This window comes from Anolis sagrei, chromosome 2 (assembly GCF_037176765.1).
Source record: "Anolis sagrei isolate rAnoSag1 chromosome 2, rAnoSag1.mat, whole genome shotgun sequence".
NCBI classification, from domain to species: Eukaryota; Metazoa; Chordata; class Lepidosauria; order Squamata; family Dactyloidae; genus Anolis; species Anolis sagrei.
In genome coordinates this window covers 219,187,634-219,202,890 of record NC_090022.1, presented here as the reverse complement: position 1 = coordinate 219,202,890, position 15,257 = coordinate 219,187,634, and the positions used below count along the sequence as shown (strand labels likewise).

The window sequence follows — 15,257 nt, the reverse complement described above, 5'->3', positions numbered from 1 at the left end:
GTGACGTAAAACCATGCAATTCTAAAAATTGCAATTCTATGTCTCCAGCATGAAATGGTTGGAAAGTTCTACACTGGGGAATAGAGTGTGTGTATGAGAAAGAGAAATGCATAGGGTAAACTAAAGTCTTTGTTTTTGTTTAGTGCCAAGGCCTCTGATATCTTGACTAGTTTAAAAATGACCTACGACTATAGTTTTGCCTATCTCATGCTGATGTTTTTCTGTCTTTCCAAGGTTTATGCCATCATGACAGAGTGCTGGAACAGTAACCCAAGCGTGCGACCCATCTTTAGGGACCTCACTCTGAGAGTTGATGTCCTAAGGGAGAACATGGGTGGATGAAGACTCCACAAAGAGCATCCAAAGAGAAACCTTGACCTGCATTGCAAAATGTGTTCTGTTCTTGGCGTGGTTGCAGATTATTGGCCCTCCCAGGCACTTTCTTCTTTGAGAACAGAGGTTGGAAGGAAATGATCCCATCATGACTTCCGCACGACTGTGAAGAACTCTGGTTTCTTCCTTCATGGGGAGTATTGCTGTGCTGCACCAGTGCAAAGCACTTGGTCGTGAAAGAATTGCATTTGTTTTTACTTAAAAAAAAAAAAAGCAAATCACTGGAAATGTGTTCAGTTAGCATCACCTTGTTTTGCCTTACATGCAGACAGACAGATTGGCCAACAAATATTATTGTCAACCTACAGATTTGACTAAAAGAATCCAAAGACTGAATGGTGAGCAGATTGACATATTTTTTAAAAAGAAAATCATCACTGAGGTGAACGTGATTTAGACTACAGTGTTGTACCTGTTTACCTGTGGGACTGTATACAAATTCTGGTCTACAGAATTTGTGGACATTTGGAAACATCTGTGATCTGTTTCAGCACACCTAGAATATTTCACATTCCCAGCATGTCACTTTAAAGAGGAGCAAGTTGAGCTTAATAGTGGACAAGGATGCCCATAGTCACTCTGTATCGATCATCATCATCTTCATCATCATCTTCATTATACCTGTGTGTGGATTCCTCTTCTGCTTTACCATAAGATTTATTTTTTAAAGCAATCTAAGGCATATAGGACAGCTACTAGTCATGGTGAGAGGAGAAAACATCACAGGCTGATTCTGATGTCCCAGCGTACAGATCGCCAAAAAACATTGGGGCAACCTATCGAGGACCCCATGTAAAAGTGGTGAATACCATGCAAACCAGAGCAGGAAGTTACAAAAGACTTCTATAATTCACGCTGGACTTTTCTTCGGTGACTGAAGAGTGTTTGGGCATCCTTTGCACAAGGGCTTGTGTTTCCTGAACGAGGTTTAATGTATGTCTGTTTGTTTCTTTATAGCGTCAAAGCATAGTGAATTCACTGTGAGTAAGACAAGTTAAACGCCTGTGTGTGTTTCGAAGAGTTGATTGAGCAACTTTCAACGTGCCTGCCTGAGCCAAGTGCTGGCCAGCGACAGAAACAGAGATGCACCTTTGGGGATTGATGTACTGTAAATACTTTGATGGAAAGGGAACAAAAAAAAAGGACATATACATATATATAAATCTATTTTAGAGCGCCTGCTGAAATATATGTTTTTCAATGAACAAATATATATAGCAGTCTATTTTCCTACCTTTGTGTTAGTACATGTGATGAGTTCTGCTGTTGTCTCTTAAAAGATACAAGCCTTTGAAAGCGTTTTGTAGTCCGAAATGTGATAACGTTCCAGGTGTAAACTGTGTTAGCCTTGCCAGCCCTACCAAATGTTGCATTTCCCCCTTTTGCCTACTTTGCTTTTCCATGATTATCCATTCAGCTATGGATAGAAAATGTGTTTATGATGTTTTTGAAAGAATAACTGTGATCCTCCCGTTCACCAATCCTTGTCCTTAGGTTGTTATATAATTGGGCCATGTGTAACTGCAGCTCTGTGATATCACAGCTTGATTTTATACAGCTGAAATGGTGGAACAAATTGAAAAGTCATGCAGACCCTTGCATTAGCAGACTCAGTGGCACAAATTCATTTTTTTTCAGGTCAGGAGTGACTTGAGAAACTGCAAGTTGCTTCTGGTATGAGAGAATTGGCTGTCTGCAAGGATGTTGCCCAGGGGATGCGCAGATGTTTTGATGTTTTACCATCCTTGTGGGAAGCTTCTCTCATATCCCCACATGGGGAGCTGGAGCTGGAGCTGACAGAGGGAGCTGAGCCCGCTCTCGCCCTGCCATTACAAGGGTTTGACCCATTGCACCACTGGGGGCTCTAGCAAATTTATGTCAGTGAGTTATACATCCTAAGAATGTGGAGAGATGGAAGTAATAGGAGTAGCATCGGTCTGTCAGCTGGAGAGCTGGAGTTGAAATTGATGCGATGTGCACAAGATATTTGACCATGTTGCCCTACTTGCCACCAAGCAGTGCTTTAGAGCAGTGGTTCTCAGTCCTTGGCCGTCCAGGCGTTTTGGACTTCTGTCTCCCACAAACCCAGTCCAGTATGGGCAGTGTGAAGTTGTCCAAACAATCTGAAAAACCAAATGTGGGGAGCCATTGCTTCAGAAACTTGAAATCTAGAGCTCCCCTTCTCAGAATTTGTGATCAAATGAAGTGTTTACACCCTGAAGCGAGAAGGCTAAATTTGGCGAAAGAGGCAGTTTCTATACACCAAAGGTGGGAACTGTTATTGTTGCCTTACTGTAACTCCCATCATTCCTCCCATTGGCTGCATTGCCAGGGCTGCTGGGACTTGCAGTCCACCAGCCTCTGAAGGACGGGATGCTTCGCATCCCTGTTGTAGGCTGTCAGAGCTGAATGCAAACTTGAAATATACTTGAGTGTCCAACAGATTGTGACTTAGATGGCATACACCCCTAGTCTGTTGATCCACCTATCTACCTCAGATAAGGAGAGTGCAGTGGTGTGAGCTTTGTGTAGGATTTTAAAAGTACCTCAAATGTTGCAAATGTTTCTTCTGTGAGTACCAAGTCTGTTTTGTGCCACTGCGGGCTCTGGCATATACATCAAGGCTAATATGGTGGTCTGAAAGTACACGCAAATCTCCTCTCCCACACATGCCAAAGCTTCTTCATTTTGTCTTACAGGTTGGGATGTGTTTCACCTGCACTTGGGGGAATCCATGTGCTTGCACAGCATCCCAGCATTAGGAGGGAGCAATCCCAGTATCCACCTTGCTTTCCTCAGGCCAAATCTCCTCTCTCCCCTTATGCCTAACAGTGTGTTTTGGGAGGAGGCCGCCTGGAGTAAAACTTGCAGGTTTTTGTATTTTGTAATAGTATGTTACGCTTCAACGGCCGAAGATTTGCAAACCATCCCCAATTTCAGATGCAGTTGCACATTGTATAGATACCTATTTTTTTTTAAATTGATATGGTCAAATGCATTGCACTTTGTACATGGCTTTGAAGCTCCTTTGAAAAATATGTTGTACAGAAAAATGTCTCTTGCTTTTGCGGAATATGATGTGTATAATGTGTTTCTGGCTAACCAAATTGATAAGACCGTAAAGCGATGCAGTATATCAAGTTTGTAGTAGTCTGACCATAATGGGAATTCATCCTTATCTGATCAAGAAGTTCATGTTCCATATAAGATGGAAAAAACTCAGGGAATGACAAGCTCTTCCATAGTTGTAGTGTCCCCTCCCCAGTGAATAAAGGCATATTTGCTTGGTATAATATAACTAGTTGAGTTGTATTCAAATTTCTTAAATGCATTGATGAGTTTGGAAGCTTTTAAACTTATTCCATCACACGTTTGAGGTTGCAATTCTATACACACTTACATGGGGAGTAATCCCACTGAGCTTAGTGGTTTTCAGTAAGAAGATAGAGGATTTTACTGTCAAAATGTTGAGTTTTTTGTTGAAACAGGTTTTGTTTATTTTTTTTGTTTCACAACATTATACAAAATGCTAACTAGATCATAGTTCTACTTAGAAAATTAAATGGTTTTTGTTTGAGAATTATTACTGTATTTCATCACATAATAGTCGCCACCGCATAATAGTTACACCCCCATTTTTGGAGTTCCAAAATGGGCCTTTTTCCTTTCCTTGTGTAATCATTGCAGGTAGTGTTAAACCAAACCAAACCAAACCAGGGCTCTCTGTGCTTGCATTTCCCCATAAGACAGTTTAAACAAACTCCAATCCTTCCCGTGTTACTTTCCACCGTAAGACAGTTTAAACAAAAGCGATCTCTTGAAATGTGGTGACTTTGAATTTGTTTCAATTCAGAGTTGGAGAGCGACTTCTCATTTATCTGACCTTTTTAGGGGTGTCAGTTTGAATTTACTGTGGATTAAACAAAAGACCAAGCCAAAGAGTTACTCCCAAAACTTGAAACACCATATTTCGCTGCATAATAGTCGCATTTATGCCATTTTTTAAAAAAAATGGGAGTGTGAACATTACACTAAGTTCTTTTAAAAAATTGTGCCATGTTGCTGAAAACTGTCTTTCTGCAGACCCCTTCTTCTTTGGTCACCACTTTATGCACCTACCATGTGAGGCCCACGGGGACCAGATATTGGTAGCTTCTATAACAGGTATGGGAAAGCCGAAGCCCTCCAGATGTTTCGGACTACAACTCCCATAATTCCTAATAGCAGGTAAGCTGGATGGGATTTCTGAGAGTTGAAGTCCAAAATACCTAAAGGGCCAAAATTTGCCTGTACCCATGTAGATGATGTCTTGTTTGGACATTTTTCGTCAGCAGCAGCTAGAGATTCAAACTCAGCCGTCCCAGAGAGAAAATAAGGGAGTGGAAGTGCTGCTGTGAATTGACAGGGAGGAGGAGAGATGGGGAAGGAAAAAGGGAGGAAGATGAGAAAGGGATGGAAGGAAACAAGAAGATGAATGAAACACCAGCAAGAAAGAGGTGGGGCGGGGGGGGGGGTTCAAAAGAGAGGTGGGAGATGATACTACAGAGGAAACAAATGAAGCAATCATGTAATATGGTAAGCTTTGAATCGTCACCCTATAACTAAGTTGTACATTGGCAATGCGCATGCCCTGAGAATTTTAGGCTCAGGGCCACTGGTGAATACATTGCTGCTTTTAAGTGGCATGATGAACTGAATTACCCATGCCATTATTAAGTGCGACAAGGCAAGAAACCAATTTGTGGGCTGGATAAGAGGGGTGTGACTATTATGTTATTTGGTGAAATGCAGTAGCTAGTCCTGCTTCTCCTGGTTGGCAAACCAGAGTATCTTTTTCCTTTTCTTTCCATATGCATGTGATCAGAAATTGCCTGTCAATGCTAGAACCAAGGTAAATTGGCTCTAAGCTGACTTCTGAAACCAGAGAGTTCTGTTCTGTGAACTGGATTTAGTTCCTGACTTCCCCACAATTTGGTTTGGTGCTCAAGATTGGCACAAATTACTGTTCAATAATAAAGTGGTTTTTTGGTGGTAAATTATACTGCAGATAGTATACAGCAGAGAAGCATCCCAGTCCTTTTGCTGATTGAGTCTTGCATCCCCTCACAGCCAATGGTATAACTGGGCCCTTGCACAACCAATTCTACCCAGGCTAACAATCCAGTTCTCCCATGGCCTCTATGTTGCAGAAAAGAGAACTAACACACTAGACCAAGGGCCCTTCCTCACAGCCCTATATCCTAGAATATCAAGGCAGAAAATTCCACGTTATCTGTTTTGAACTGAGTCCACACTCAGATAATGTGGGATTTTCTGCCTTGATATCCTGGGATATAGGGCTGTGAGGAAGGGCCCCCAGTTATCTGAGATCCCTTTCACACAGCTGAATAAAACCCCACATTATCTGCTTTGAACTGGAATATATGGCAGTGTGGACTCTGATAACCCAGTTCAAAGCAGATATTGTGTCTTGATATTCTGGGTTATATGGCTGTGTGGAAAGGCCCTGAATCCATATATTCCAGTTCAAAGCAGAAAATGTGGGATTTTATTCAGCTGTGTGGAAGGGGCCCGAGTGATCCCATTTCCACATATAAAAAGTATCAGTGTTTCCTGTAGCACAATTATTTCTGCAATAGCGAGAAGCAATAATGATGTGTATACACTACAATTTTATATAATGACTAATGTTTACTCATTGCCAGTGTTGCTGGGGGGACATCGGCAGGTTTGCCATTTTTGTGAGGGATTCTGTTACACTGACAGCAACATGTGAATTTACTTGCTGATGAGTAACATGTTACTTTGAAAACAAAATGTGATATTGGAGCAACGTGTACTTCTAAATTTGAAGATATTTATATAGACACCAATTATAACTAAGGTATTGTTTTGTTGCGGATACCTGATTTCAGGGCAAACTAAAGCTGTTTGACTACCTGAGTAGCAAATGATACTGTAATAGTCTCATTTCCTGCACTTGAGTAGGAAATAGGACCCTTGAGGATCCTTGGAGATCATCTAGCTGCCACCGCCCACTGATTTGCCCCAAGTAATTAAGTGACTCATTGGGAAGTTGCTGAGGACTTTCCATGTCTTTTCCTCCCCTGCAGAGACTTGTAGGAAATGAGAACGTTTCATGCATATGAAGATACACACTGAGTAAAGGCATATGAAGAAAGCATTGCAAAACAGGAGATCCTTAAAGGGAAACTTTTTTATTCTAAGTCAGGCATGAACAAACTTTCTAACTTGGGGGAGCTGGGTGGGTGGGCCAGGAGGGAGGGGGTTCTCCCCAAGTCCCCTCGCTGCCCTTTCTTCCCGTTCATCTTCTCTTTCGGAGGCAGAAAGTGAAGGAAAGAGAGGAAACATTTGGATCCCAAAAGGGTTGGCCTTCATCAGGATGAGATAGTGGATGAGAGAGGAAAAAGTGTATCCATTAGACCCCATATTGCCTACTTCTGATATAGAATCCTAGAGCTGGAAGAGACCCCCAAGGACCATCCAGTCCAACCCCCTGCCAGGCAAGAAGGCACAATCAAAGTACAATCAAAGTCTCTGTGGAAAAGCCTCCAGAGAAGAAGATTCCACCACACCCCAAGGCAGTCTATGCCACTCTCCAAGAAGTTCTTCTGAGTCAAATCTCATTGGAAACCATTGCTTCCTTCTGTCCTGTTCTCTAGAGCAGCAGAAGGTCAGTTTCCCCTCTACTCCTCAATGGAACAAGCTTTTAAATCTTTGAACCTGTTCATCCCCCAGGAGGAAAGGAGGAAGGAAAAAGAGGGAGGGAGAGAAGGAGGGAGAGAAGGATGGAAGGAAATGGAGGGAGGGAGGAAAGAGAGAAGGGAGGAAAGACAAAGGGGAAGGAAGGATGAAAGGGTGAAAGGGAAGGAAGGAGGGAGAGAGGGAAGGATGAAGGAAAGAGAGAAGAAAATAGGATAGGATGCTGAGAGGGGAGGGCCTAAGAAAAGAGCTCAAGAGGCTGCATCTGGCTCCCAGGCCTGGGTTTACCTGTATTCTAAGCAAACAATCTTACATTAACAAGAAAGTATCTTAGAATCATAGAATCAAAGAGTTGGAAGAGACCTCATGGGCCATCCAGTCCAACCCCCTGCCAAGAAGCAGGAATATTGCATTCAAATCACCCCTGAAAGATGGCCATCCAGCCTCTGTTTAAAAGCTTCCAAAGAAGGAGCCTCCACCACACTCCGGGGCAGAGAGTTCCACTGCTGAACGGCTCTCACAGCTCTTCATCTTGCACATGAAGGTACTTTTCTTCATGTATTTCTTAGGCATAATTACAGCCTAGTTGTATTAAGCCAAGGTTAAAAGAAATGTTACTCTTAATATGACTAGCAGAAGATTCAGATTAATCTTGCAGTGGCGCAGTGGGTTAAACCCTTGTGCTGGCAAGACTGAAGACTGACAGCCCATAGGTTCAAATCAGGGAGAATGTGGATGTTCTCCCTCTGTCAGCTCCAGCTCCCCATTCGGGGACATGAGAGAAGCCTCGCACAAAGATGGTAAAACATCAAAAACATCCGGGTGTCCCCTGGGCAACGTCTTTGCAGATGGCCAATTCTCTCACACCAGAAGTGACTTGTAGTTTCTCAAGTCACTCCTGACACGACAAAAAAAATCTTGGTGGTAGATGCTGCTGGTTTCCCCCCAGGTTTCTGGATTTTCAGTATCCTGACCTGTCTCCTGAGCCCTTGGAACCCTGGAACCTTGACTCTTTGGATTGGCTTTTGACTACGATATAGAATCTTGATCCCTGGACTTTGTTCACTGAACTCTCAGCATTTGACCACTGGACTGGACCCTTTGACTATGGTGTAGCGTTTGCTATCAGTTTTACTTTTGTATTCTGTGGCTGAGTGCTACCTTTATGCTTTATATTTTGGACTATTCAAACAGCCAGAAAGTAAGTGCTGTTTTAATTAAATTGCTTTATACAAACAGAGTGTTTGTTTAGTTCATCTCTGCCTCAGTACCGGCAGAGCCCTGGCAGCGTGACAGCAGGTCTCATTCAGTGCTATATCCACCTGCTTCATGTGGGCAGATTTGTGCCAGACGGGGCAGGCATACTCAACACGTAAGACAAGGCCAGGGCTGGTGTTCTTATTAATTTTGGGTCTGCATCCCATGTAGTATTAGTAAGTTTCCACAAGATGATATTACAAGCTACTTTGTGCTTGGTATTTGCAGTGTTTCCTAAATGTTAGTATTCAGTCCAAGGTGATGCCGAGATGATCAAACCAATCCACCTGGAATGAGGTCTCCCTCTTTTCCTCCTGCCTCCATATTTTCCTACAGTTTCATAAAATGAACAAAATACCTGTACGTTTATGCATGGCAACATGTAACATTTCATTTCCCAATCCCCAGATAGATATTAAGGAAACCTTGATTGGGAGTATATAAGAAACTCAGTCCTATGTTCTTCTTTGTGTTTAATTATACTTGGGAGACCTGTGAATTTGATATACTCATGTCAAGAATTCATAAGAATTTAATTAAAAGCAATTAAACACTACAGAGTTTTGGTAGAAATATCAGCCTAATTTTAAGGGAAAATGTTTTTATTAAAATTGAACAAATATGATAAGCACAGAATATGGTTCCAATAAAAAGACTAAGCGGCTCAGGGGGGAAAGGAAGAGGCCTGAGGCTGTTAGGAATTGTGGGAGTTGGAGTCCAAAACACCTGGAGGGCCAAAATTTGCCCATGCCTTGTCTATAGGGTGGCTAAAAAGAAACAAGGACATAATAACAGGGGGTTGGACTGGATGGCCCGCAAAGTCTCTATGATTCTATATAGCTAAGTAGTGTTGTAACTGCCTGTAAGTCTGTTCTTGGAAAACTAAATGTGCATATTCTCAACATAGTCTGCTAAGAAGTGATTGGTTGCATCCCAAAGAACAGCATATTGCAGACAGCCTCTTCTCAAGGTCACGTTTTCTTCGTGGGTATTTGACCCAGGGAAAGTGATTCAGGTTGTTTGAATTATCCGGCTCCGTTTCCCCTCCTCTTTTGCGGGCTACATCCTCCGTGTGACGAATATATTCAGTGAAGGTATCAGAAAGAGGAACAGATTCAATATAGTTATCATATAAAATGAGCAAGTCTTTCAATGACGGCTCCTCAGCTGGTTGGCGGAGACTTTGCAGCTGATTCACGGTAGGATCTAAAGCTGAGAGCAAATTATTGTTTTCTTGTCCTTTGTCTCCGGTAATTTGCAGAAAGCCTGTTAAGACAAAATGGAATGTAAAGTATCAGCTAGGATCGCTGAAATGTCTAATAAAAAGATAACACACTTCTCCAATTACATTTCAGAACCAATCTTTTCTTCCTAGAATACGTTGGTTGGAGTGTGAAGGGATGGGTGTGTTGTTCTTGTGATGTGTGGTGGGGAAAGCATTTAATTTTGTTGTACAATGACAATAAAATTATCCTATTCTATTCTATTGTAACACAACTAATATCTATGCCCTACATCACTGGAGAAATTATACTGTTTAGCCGGTATTGTGCCACCTGACATCCATCGGGAAAGAGCAGCCAGTAAAGAAAGGGCCAAGGCATTGCCATCTTCAGCTCTTCCTCTGTTAGGATATCAGCCAGCATGCCAATGTCTTAAATCAAGAAATAGCTTACTAAGATATACAGAGATACTCGCAAGAACACTTCAGCAAGCGAGAGTCCAAAAGTGGCAAGCTAAAATCCAGGTTACATGGACTTGTCCCCATGTAAACTGCCCTGAGTTTCTTTAGGGAGATGGAGGTGGGGTATAAAAATAAAGTTATTATTATTATTGGGTAATTGTAGATTTTTTGGGCTGTATGGCCATGTTCTAGAAGCATTCTCTCCTGATGTTTCACCTGCATCTGTGGCAAGCATCCTCAGAGGTTGTTTTGGATTGTTTTGGATTCCAACTCCCACAATAGTTTTTAAAGTGTTCTGCATTATTGTCATTGCTTATGTTATTGTCTATGTGATTTATTTTAAATGCATGTATTGTTATTGTTATTGCTTGTATTGTTGAATTGTGAGCTCAGCCTCATGTAAACCACACCGAGTCCCTTGGGGAGATGGTAGCAGGGTACAAATAAAGTATTATTATTATTATTATTATTATTATTGTGAGGTTGCTTGCCACAAATGCAGGTAAAACGTCAGGAGAAAATACTTCTGGAACATGGCCATACAGCCCAAAAACCTACAACAACCTATTATTATTATTATTATTATTATTATTATTATTATTATCTCAACCAGTGGCTGATACCAGATGAGAAACTCCCCCCTGGGCACACAGAACACTGGGTGACTTGGAAGGTGCTGAACAGAGTGCGCTCCGGCACCACAAGATACAGAACCAACCGTAAGAAATGGGGCTTCAAAGTGGAGTCCATGACATGCGAGTGTGGAGAAAAGCAAACCACAGACCACCTATTACATGCAGTCTGAGTCCTGTCACATGCACAATGGCTTAGCTTCTTGCAACCACCAGAGGCACTCCGAGGGGCCAGCTTCTGGTCAAAGGAAATTCAGCATAATGCCAAGTTTTAACTTTGTGGTTTTTCTATACTTTATAACTGTATTCTCAATTCACTTCTGACACGATAAATAAATAATCACTACTAAATAATTGGTGGAAAAAAGGGAAGACTTTCCCGAGGAAAGGATCTAAACACGCAGTGCTTCAAGTTCGAATAATCTTGATACCTAGAAACAGGAAAGTTGTAAAGGTTTGAGTGGAGATGTGAATATCAATAGCACCGCTATTGGATAACCAGCATCAAATTGACAGTAAATCAATATAGAAACCAATACAACCAGAACACAGGGCATAGATTTTGACTTCATTTAAAACTATGAATTCAGGTATGAATGATTTAATGTGTTTTAATCTTAAGCCTCTGTTTAAAAGCCTCCAATTATGGACACCACGATTGAAGAGGGATATTGACAGACTGGGAGGTGTCCAGAGGAGGGAGAATAAGGCAATCAAAGGCCTGGAGACCCTGACTCCTTATGAGGAGTGTCTTCAAGAGCTGGGGATGTTTAGCCTGCAGAAGAGATGGCCATGGATAAATAGAGGAAAAGCTGTCATAAGGATGAAGGAGCAGGCTTGTTTTCTGCTGCCCTGGAGACTAGGACGTGGAACAATGGCTTCAAACTACAGGAAAGGAGATTCTACCTGAACATTAGGAAGAACTTCCTGATTGTGAGAGGAAATCTGATAGTAAGGAAAATCTGTAGCCCTGATCCTAAGAGCTGTTCAGCAGTGGAACTCTCTGCCTCGGAGAGTGGTCACAGCTCCTTGTTTGGAGGCTTTTAAACAGAGGATGGACGGCTATCTGTCAGGAGTGCTTTGATTGTGCTTTCCCTGCATAGCAGAAAGAAGGGGGATGGACTGGATGTGGCCCCTCTATGGTTCTAAGGAGCCTCCACCAAACTCTGAGGCAGAGAGTTCCACTGTTGAACAGCTCTTAGAGTCAGGAAGCGCTTGCTTGTGTCCAGGTGGGCTCTCAATCAGGAAAGAGAAGGAAGCAGTGTCTTGGCAGTCCTGCTGGCACAAGACTTTAACCCATTGCACCACCTGAGGATGAAAGAACATAATAAGGAAAATCTGAAACCCTGGTGGTAAGAGCTGTTCAAGAGAGGAACTCTCTGCCTCGGAGAGTGATGGATGACTATTTGTCAGGGGTGCTTTGATTGTGCTTTCCCTGTATGGCAGAAAGAAGGAGGGCTACAAGTAGTCTCTCTATGGTTCTAAGGTGCCTCCACCAAACTCCGAGGCAGAGAGTTCCACTGTTGAACAGCTCTTAGAATCAGGAAGCGCTTGCTTGTGTCCAGGTGGGCTCTCAACCAGGAAAGAGAAGGAAGCAGTGTCTTGGCAGTCCTGCTGACTTTAACCCATTGCACCACCGGGGGATGATAGAACATTTTTTTTTAATTTTATTATTACTATTATATAATACATAGAAACATTCCATCTTTGAAAATAACATTCAAAATTACTATTGTATAATACATAGAAACATTCCATCTTTGAAAATAACATTCAAAATACCAGTTTTTTCCCCAATCCCGCCACCAGCACACCCCCCCCCCCCAGGAACAAATAGATACTTTAGCTGTGTTTATTACAATTGTTCAATCATGAGAATAGTTTTGTTCAACACCGTATATTTATCTTTCCCCTTTATTCTATATATGAGACCCTTCCATTTTGCTTTCCATGTCTTTTTGCTTTGACCCGTCATATAGTAACTTTTCCTTTCGCTAATATAATCTTGAAGAAGGTAATCTGCTAAATATTTGTACCAGGTTTTTGTATCCCATTTCTTGTGGTCTTTCCAGCCCAGGGCCACTGAGGCTTTAATTCCCTCTATCATATGTTTTATTATTTCCTCACTTTCCTTATATTCCTCTTTATTTTCGAATTTCTGAGTGAAAAATTGGGCCTTATTCCATTCTATCTTGATCCCTAATAGCTCCTCCATTTCTTTCCTGATTATTTCTTGGAACTTTTGGATTTTTTCACATTCCCACCACATGTAGGCATATGTTCCTATTTTACCACAGTTGTGCCAACATAATTTTGGGCACGTTTTTGTGATATGCGCCAGTTGCACAGGAGTTCTGTACCATTTTGTCAATATTTTTCGTTGCATTTCTTTAATCTTTAGGTGTTTTATTTTATTGATTGAATTAATCCAATTGTCTATTTCTCTCTCACTGCAACTTAATTCCTCCTTCCAGACTTCTATTAGGGTAGATTTTGTGTTGTGTTGTATTTCGGTGATTGTGTTGTATATAAATCCCATGATTCCTTTCTCCCTCTCTACTTTCCATTTTATTATTTTGTCGAGATTTGTTTCTGAGGTTTCCTTATTCTTCAATTCTATTAGCTTTTTAGACAGCCCTCCCCATTGTAACCAATTTCCATGCCCGCATTTATCTTTTATTTCCTCCCATTGAATTACAGTCCCATCTGGTTTTAGTAAGTCCTCAATCTTTGTTATTCCGTTTTGTTCCAGTTTCTTTAGCATGTTGCGATATAGCTGGGGTTTTCTGTTGTCTAAGGAACCTATTGGGAGCTTGTCTATTTTATTTACTGGGAGTTTATTTTGCCATTTTCCCCAACAAGTCATTGTTAATGACAAGGGGCCTCCTTTTATGTTTTTTAGTTCTTTCCCCCCAATTTTCCCCATAATGCAAGATCCATATTCCCACCCGTTTGTTAATTTCTCTAACCTAACCCATCTTTTGGGCTCACCGATATCTAATTCAAGTAACCTAACCAATTGACAGGCTTCGTAATAGTTCTGGAGGCAAGGTGCTCCCCAACCTCCATTTTCTTGTGGAGTATAAAAAATTGAATTTGCAATTCTGGTTTTACTAGAGCCTACTACCCATGTTTTAATCGAGTTATCCCATTTCTTTATTATTTTGGGAGGAATGCTACATGGAAGGCATTGAAATAAGTACAAAAATTTGGGCAGTATCATCATTTTATATGTCTTCACCCTTGTTGTTATATCCCAATTCCATTTTTTCCAATTGTTAATCTGTTTGCTTATTTTCTTCCATAGTTGGTTATAATTTATCTGAATTATGTTAGATGATAGAACATAATAAGGAAAATCTGAAACCCTGGTGGTAAGAGCTGTTCAAGAGAGGAACTCTCTGCCTCGGAGAGTGATGGATGACTATTTGTCAGGGGTGCTTTGATTGTGCTTTCCCTGTATGGCAGAAAGAAGGAGGGCTACAAGTAGTCTCTCTATGGTTCTAAGGTGCCTCCACCAAACTCCGAGGCAGAGAGTTCCACTGTTAAACAGCCCTTAGAGTCAGGAAGCGCTTCCTGATGTTTAGGTGGGCTCTTCGCCAGGAAGGGGCTCTGGGGGGAGAGAAAGAAGGAAGCCGTGCCCTGGCTGGAGGTTCTGACCAGGCAAGGCGGCGTGGTAGTGTGTCCCTCCCCGTCCCTCCCTCCTTCCCTCCCTCCCTCCCTCCGCGCAGAGCGGGGCAAGCGTGGCCAAGATACGCACCGAGGGTCTCCTGGGCCGGGGGCGCCTGGTCCTCTTTTGGGGAGATCCTCCTATACCGGGAGCCTCCGCAGGTGAAGACGACGGCGCGCACAAAGTCTCGTCCGCAGAGCCTGACATCGCCTTCGCCTCCCTCCTCTTGCTCCTGGGAGAAGGGACAGTGGCTGAGCAGGAGCAGGAGCAGCAGCCAAGCAAGCCCCATGGCAGAGCCCCCTCCAGAAAAAGAGAGAGAGAGAGAAAGAGAGACACACACACACACACACCTCGAGGGTCAGAGAGGCGCTCTGCTCCAGCCTCTTCTTGGGCCTCCCTTTATAGAGGGGCAGCCCCGCGCCTGACTCACCCTCCTCCCTCCCTGGAGCTGCCCCCCCCCCGCCCCCTTGTGCCACTCATTTCCTTCGCCCACCCGCGTTATCAATGTACTAGGACACCTCCAAGCCCTTTCGCCAGGTGGCCTTTATCTCCACGGATTATGATTGGCATGACACAAGGGAACAAAGTTTAGAAGATCTGTTCCTCATTTGAAAGTGTCATTTCTTGTTTCATTCTGCAGGTCTTAACTTTGAAAGGATTGGAAATGACAGCCTTCTCTAGTCATGCTGATCTATGCTCCTGTTGCTTACTGTTTGTATATACCAGGGTTGAATGAAAAGTAATGCCTCCACATCTGAAGATGCTTATTTATTTATTTACTATATTTATATACTACCCTTCTCAGCCCAGAGGCGACTCCGAGCAGTTCTCAAATTGGCAACAATTCAATTCCTCAAAGGAGCCCCCAGTGGCACAGTGGGTTAAACCCCTGTGCCGG

General features: G+C 42.5%; 2 protein-coding genes across 4 annotated transcripts in view; one reads left to right on the top strand and one right to left on the bottom strand.

Moving 5' to 3' along the window:
- JAK2 (Janus kinase 2) overlaps positions 1-3,691 on the top strand; it is a 130,651-nt gene extending 126,960 nt beyond the window's left edge. For all 3 annotated transcript variants that reach the window (XM_060762282.2, XM_060762280.2, XM_060762281.2), the window contains one exon: positions 235-3,691. In XM_060762282.2, coding sequence (XP_060618265.2) covers positions 235-342 — 108 coding nt within the window. In that variant the 3' untranslated portion in view covers positions 343-3,691. The remainder of the gene's footprint in view (positions 1-234) is intronic.
- A 5,266-nt stretch (positions 3,692-8,957) lies between these two features.
- LOC132766460 (relaxin-3) lies at positions 8,958-14,659 on the bottom strand. The gene is made up of 2 exons (XM_067464416.1): positions 14,450-14,659; positions 8,958-9,639 (listed from the first exon to the last, which is right to left on the bottom strand). Exons 1-2 carry the CDS (start codon positions 14,646-14,648, stop codon positions 9,272-9,274), a joined length of 567 nt encoding a protein of 188 aa, XP_067320517.1. The 5' UTR covers positions 14,649-14,659; the 3' UTR covers positions 8,958-9,271.
- Between the last annotated feature and the right edge of the window lie 598 nt (positions 14,660-15,257).

Coding starts and splice junctions, on each gene's coding strand:
- LOC132766460 (XM_067464416.1), bottom strand. CDS start 14,648: ATGGGGCTTGCTTGGCTGCTGCTCCTGCTCCTGCTCAGCCACTGTCCC. Junction 9,640..14,449: donor CCCGGCCCAGGAGACCCTCG/GTGCGTATCTTG, acceptor TTGTCTTAACAG/GCTTTCTGCAAATTACCGGA.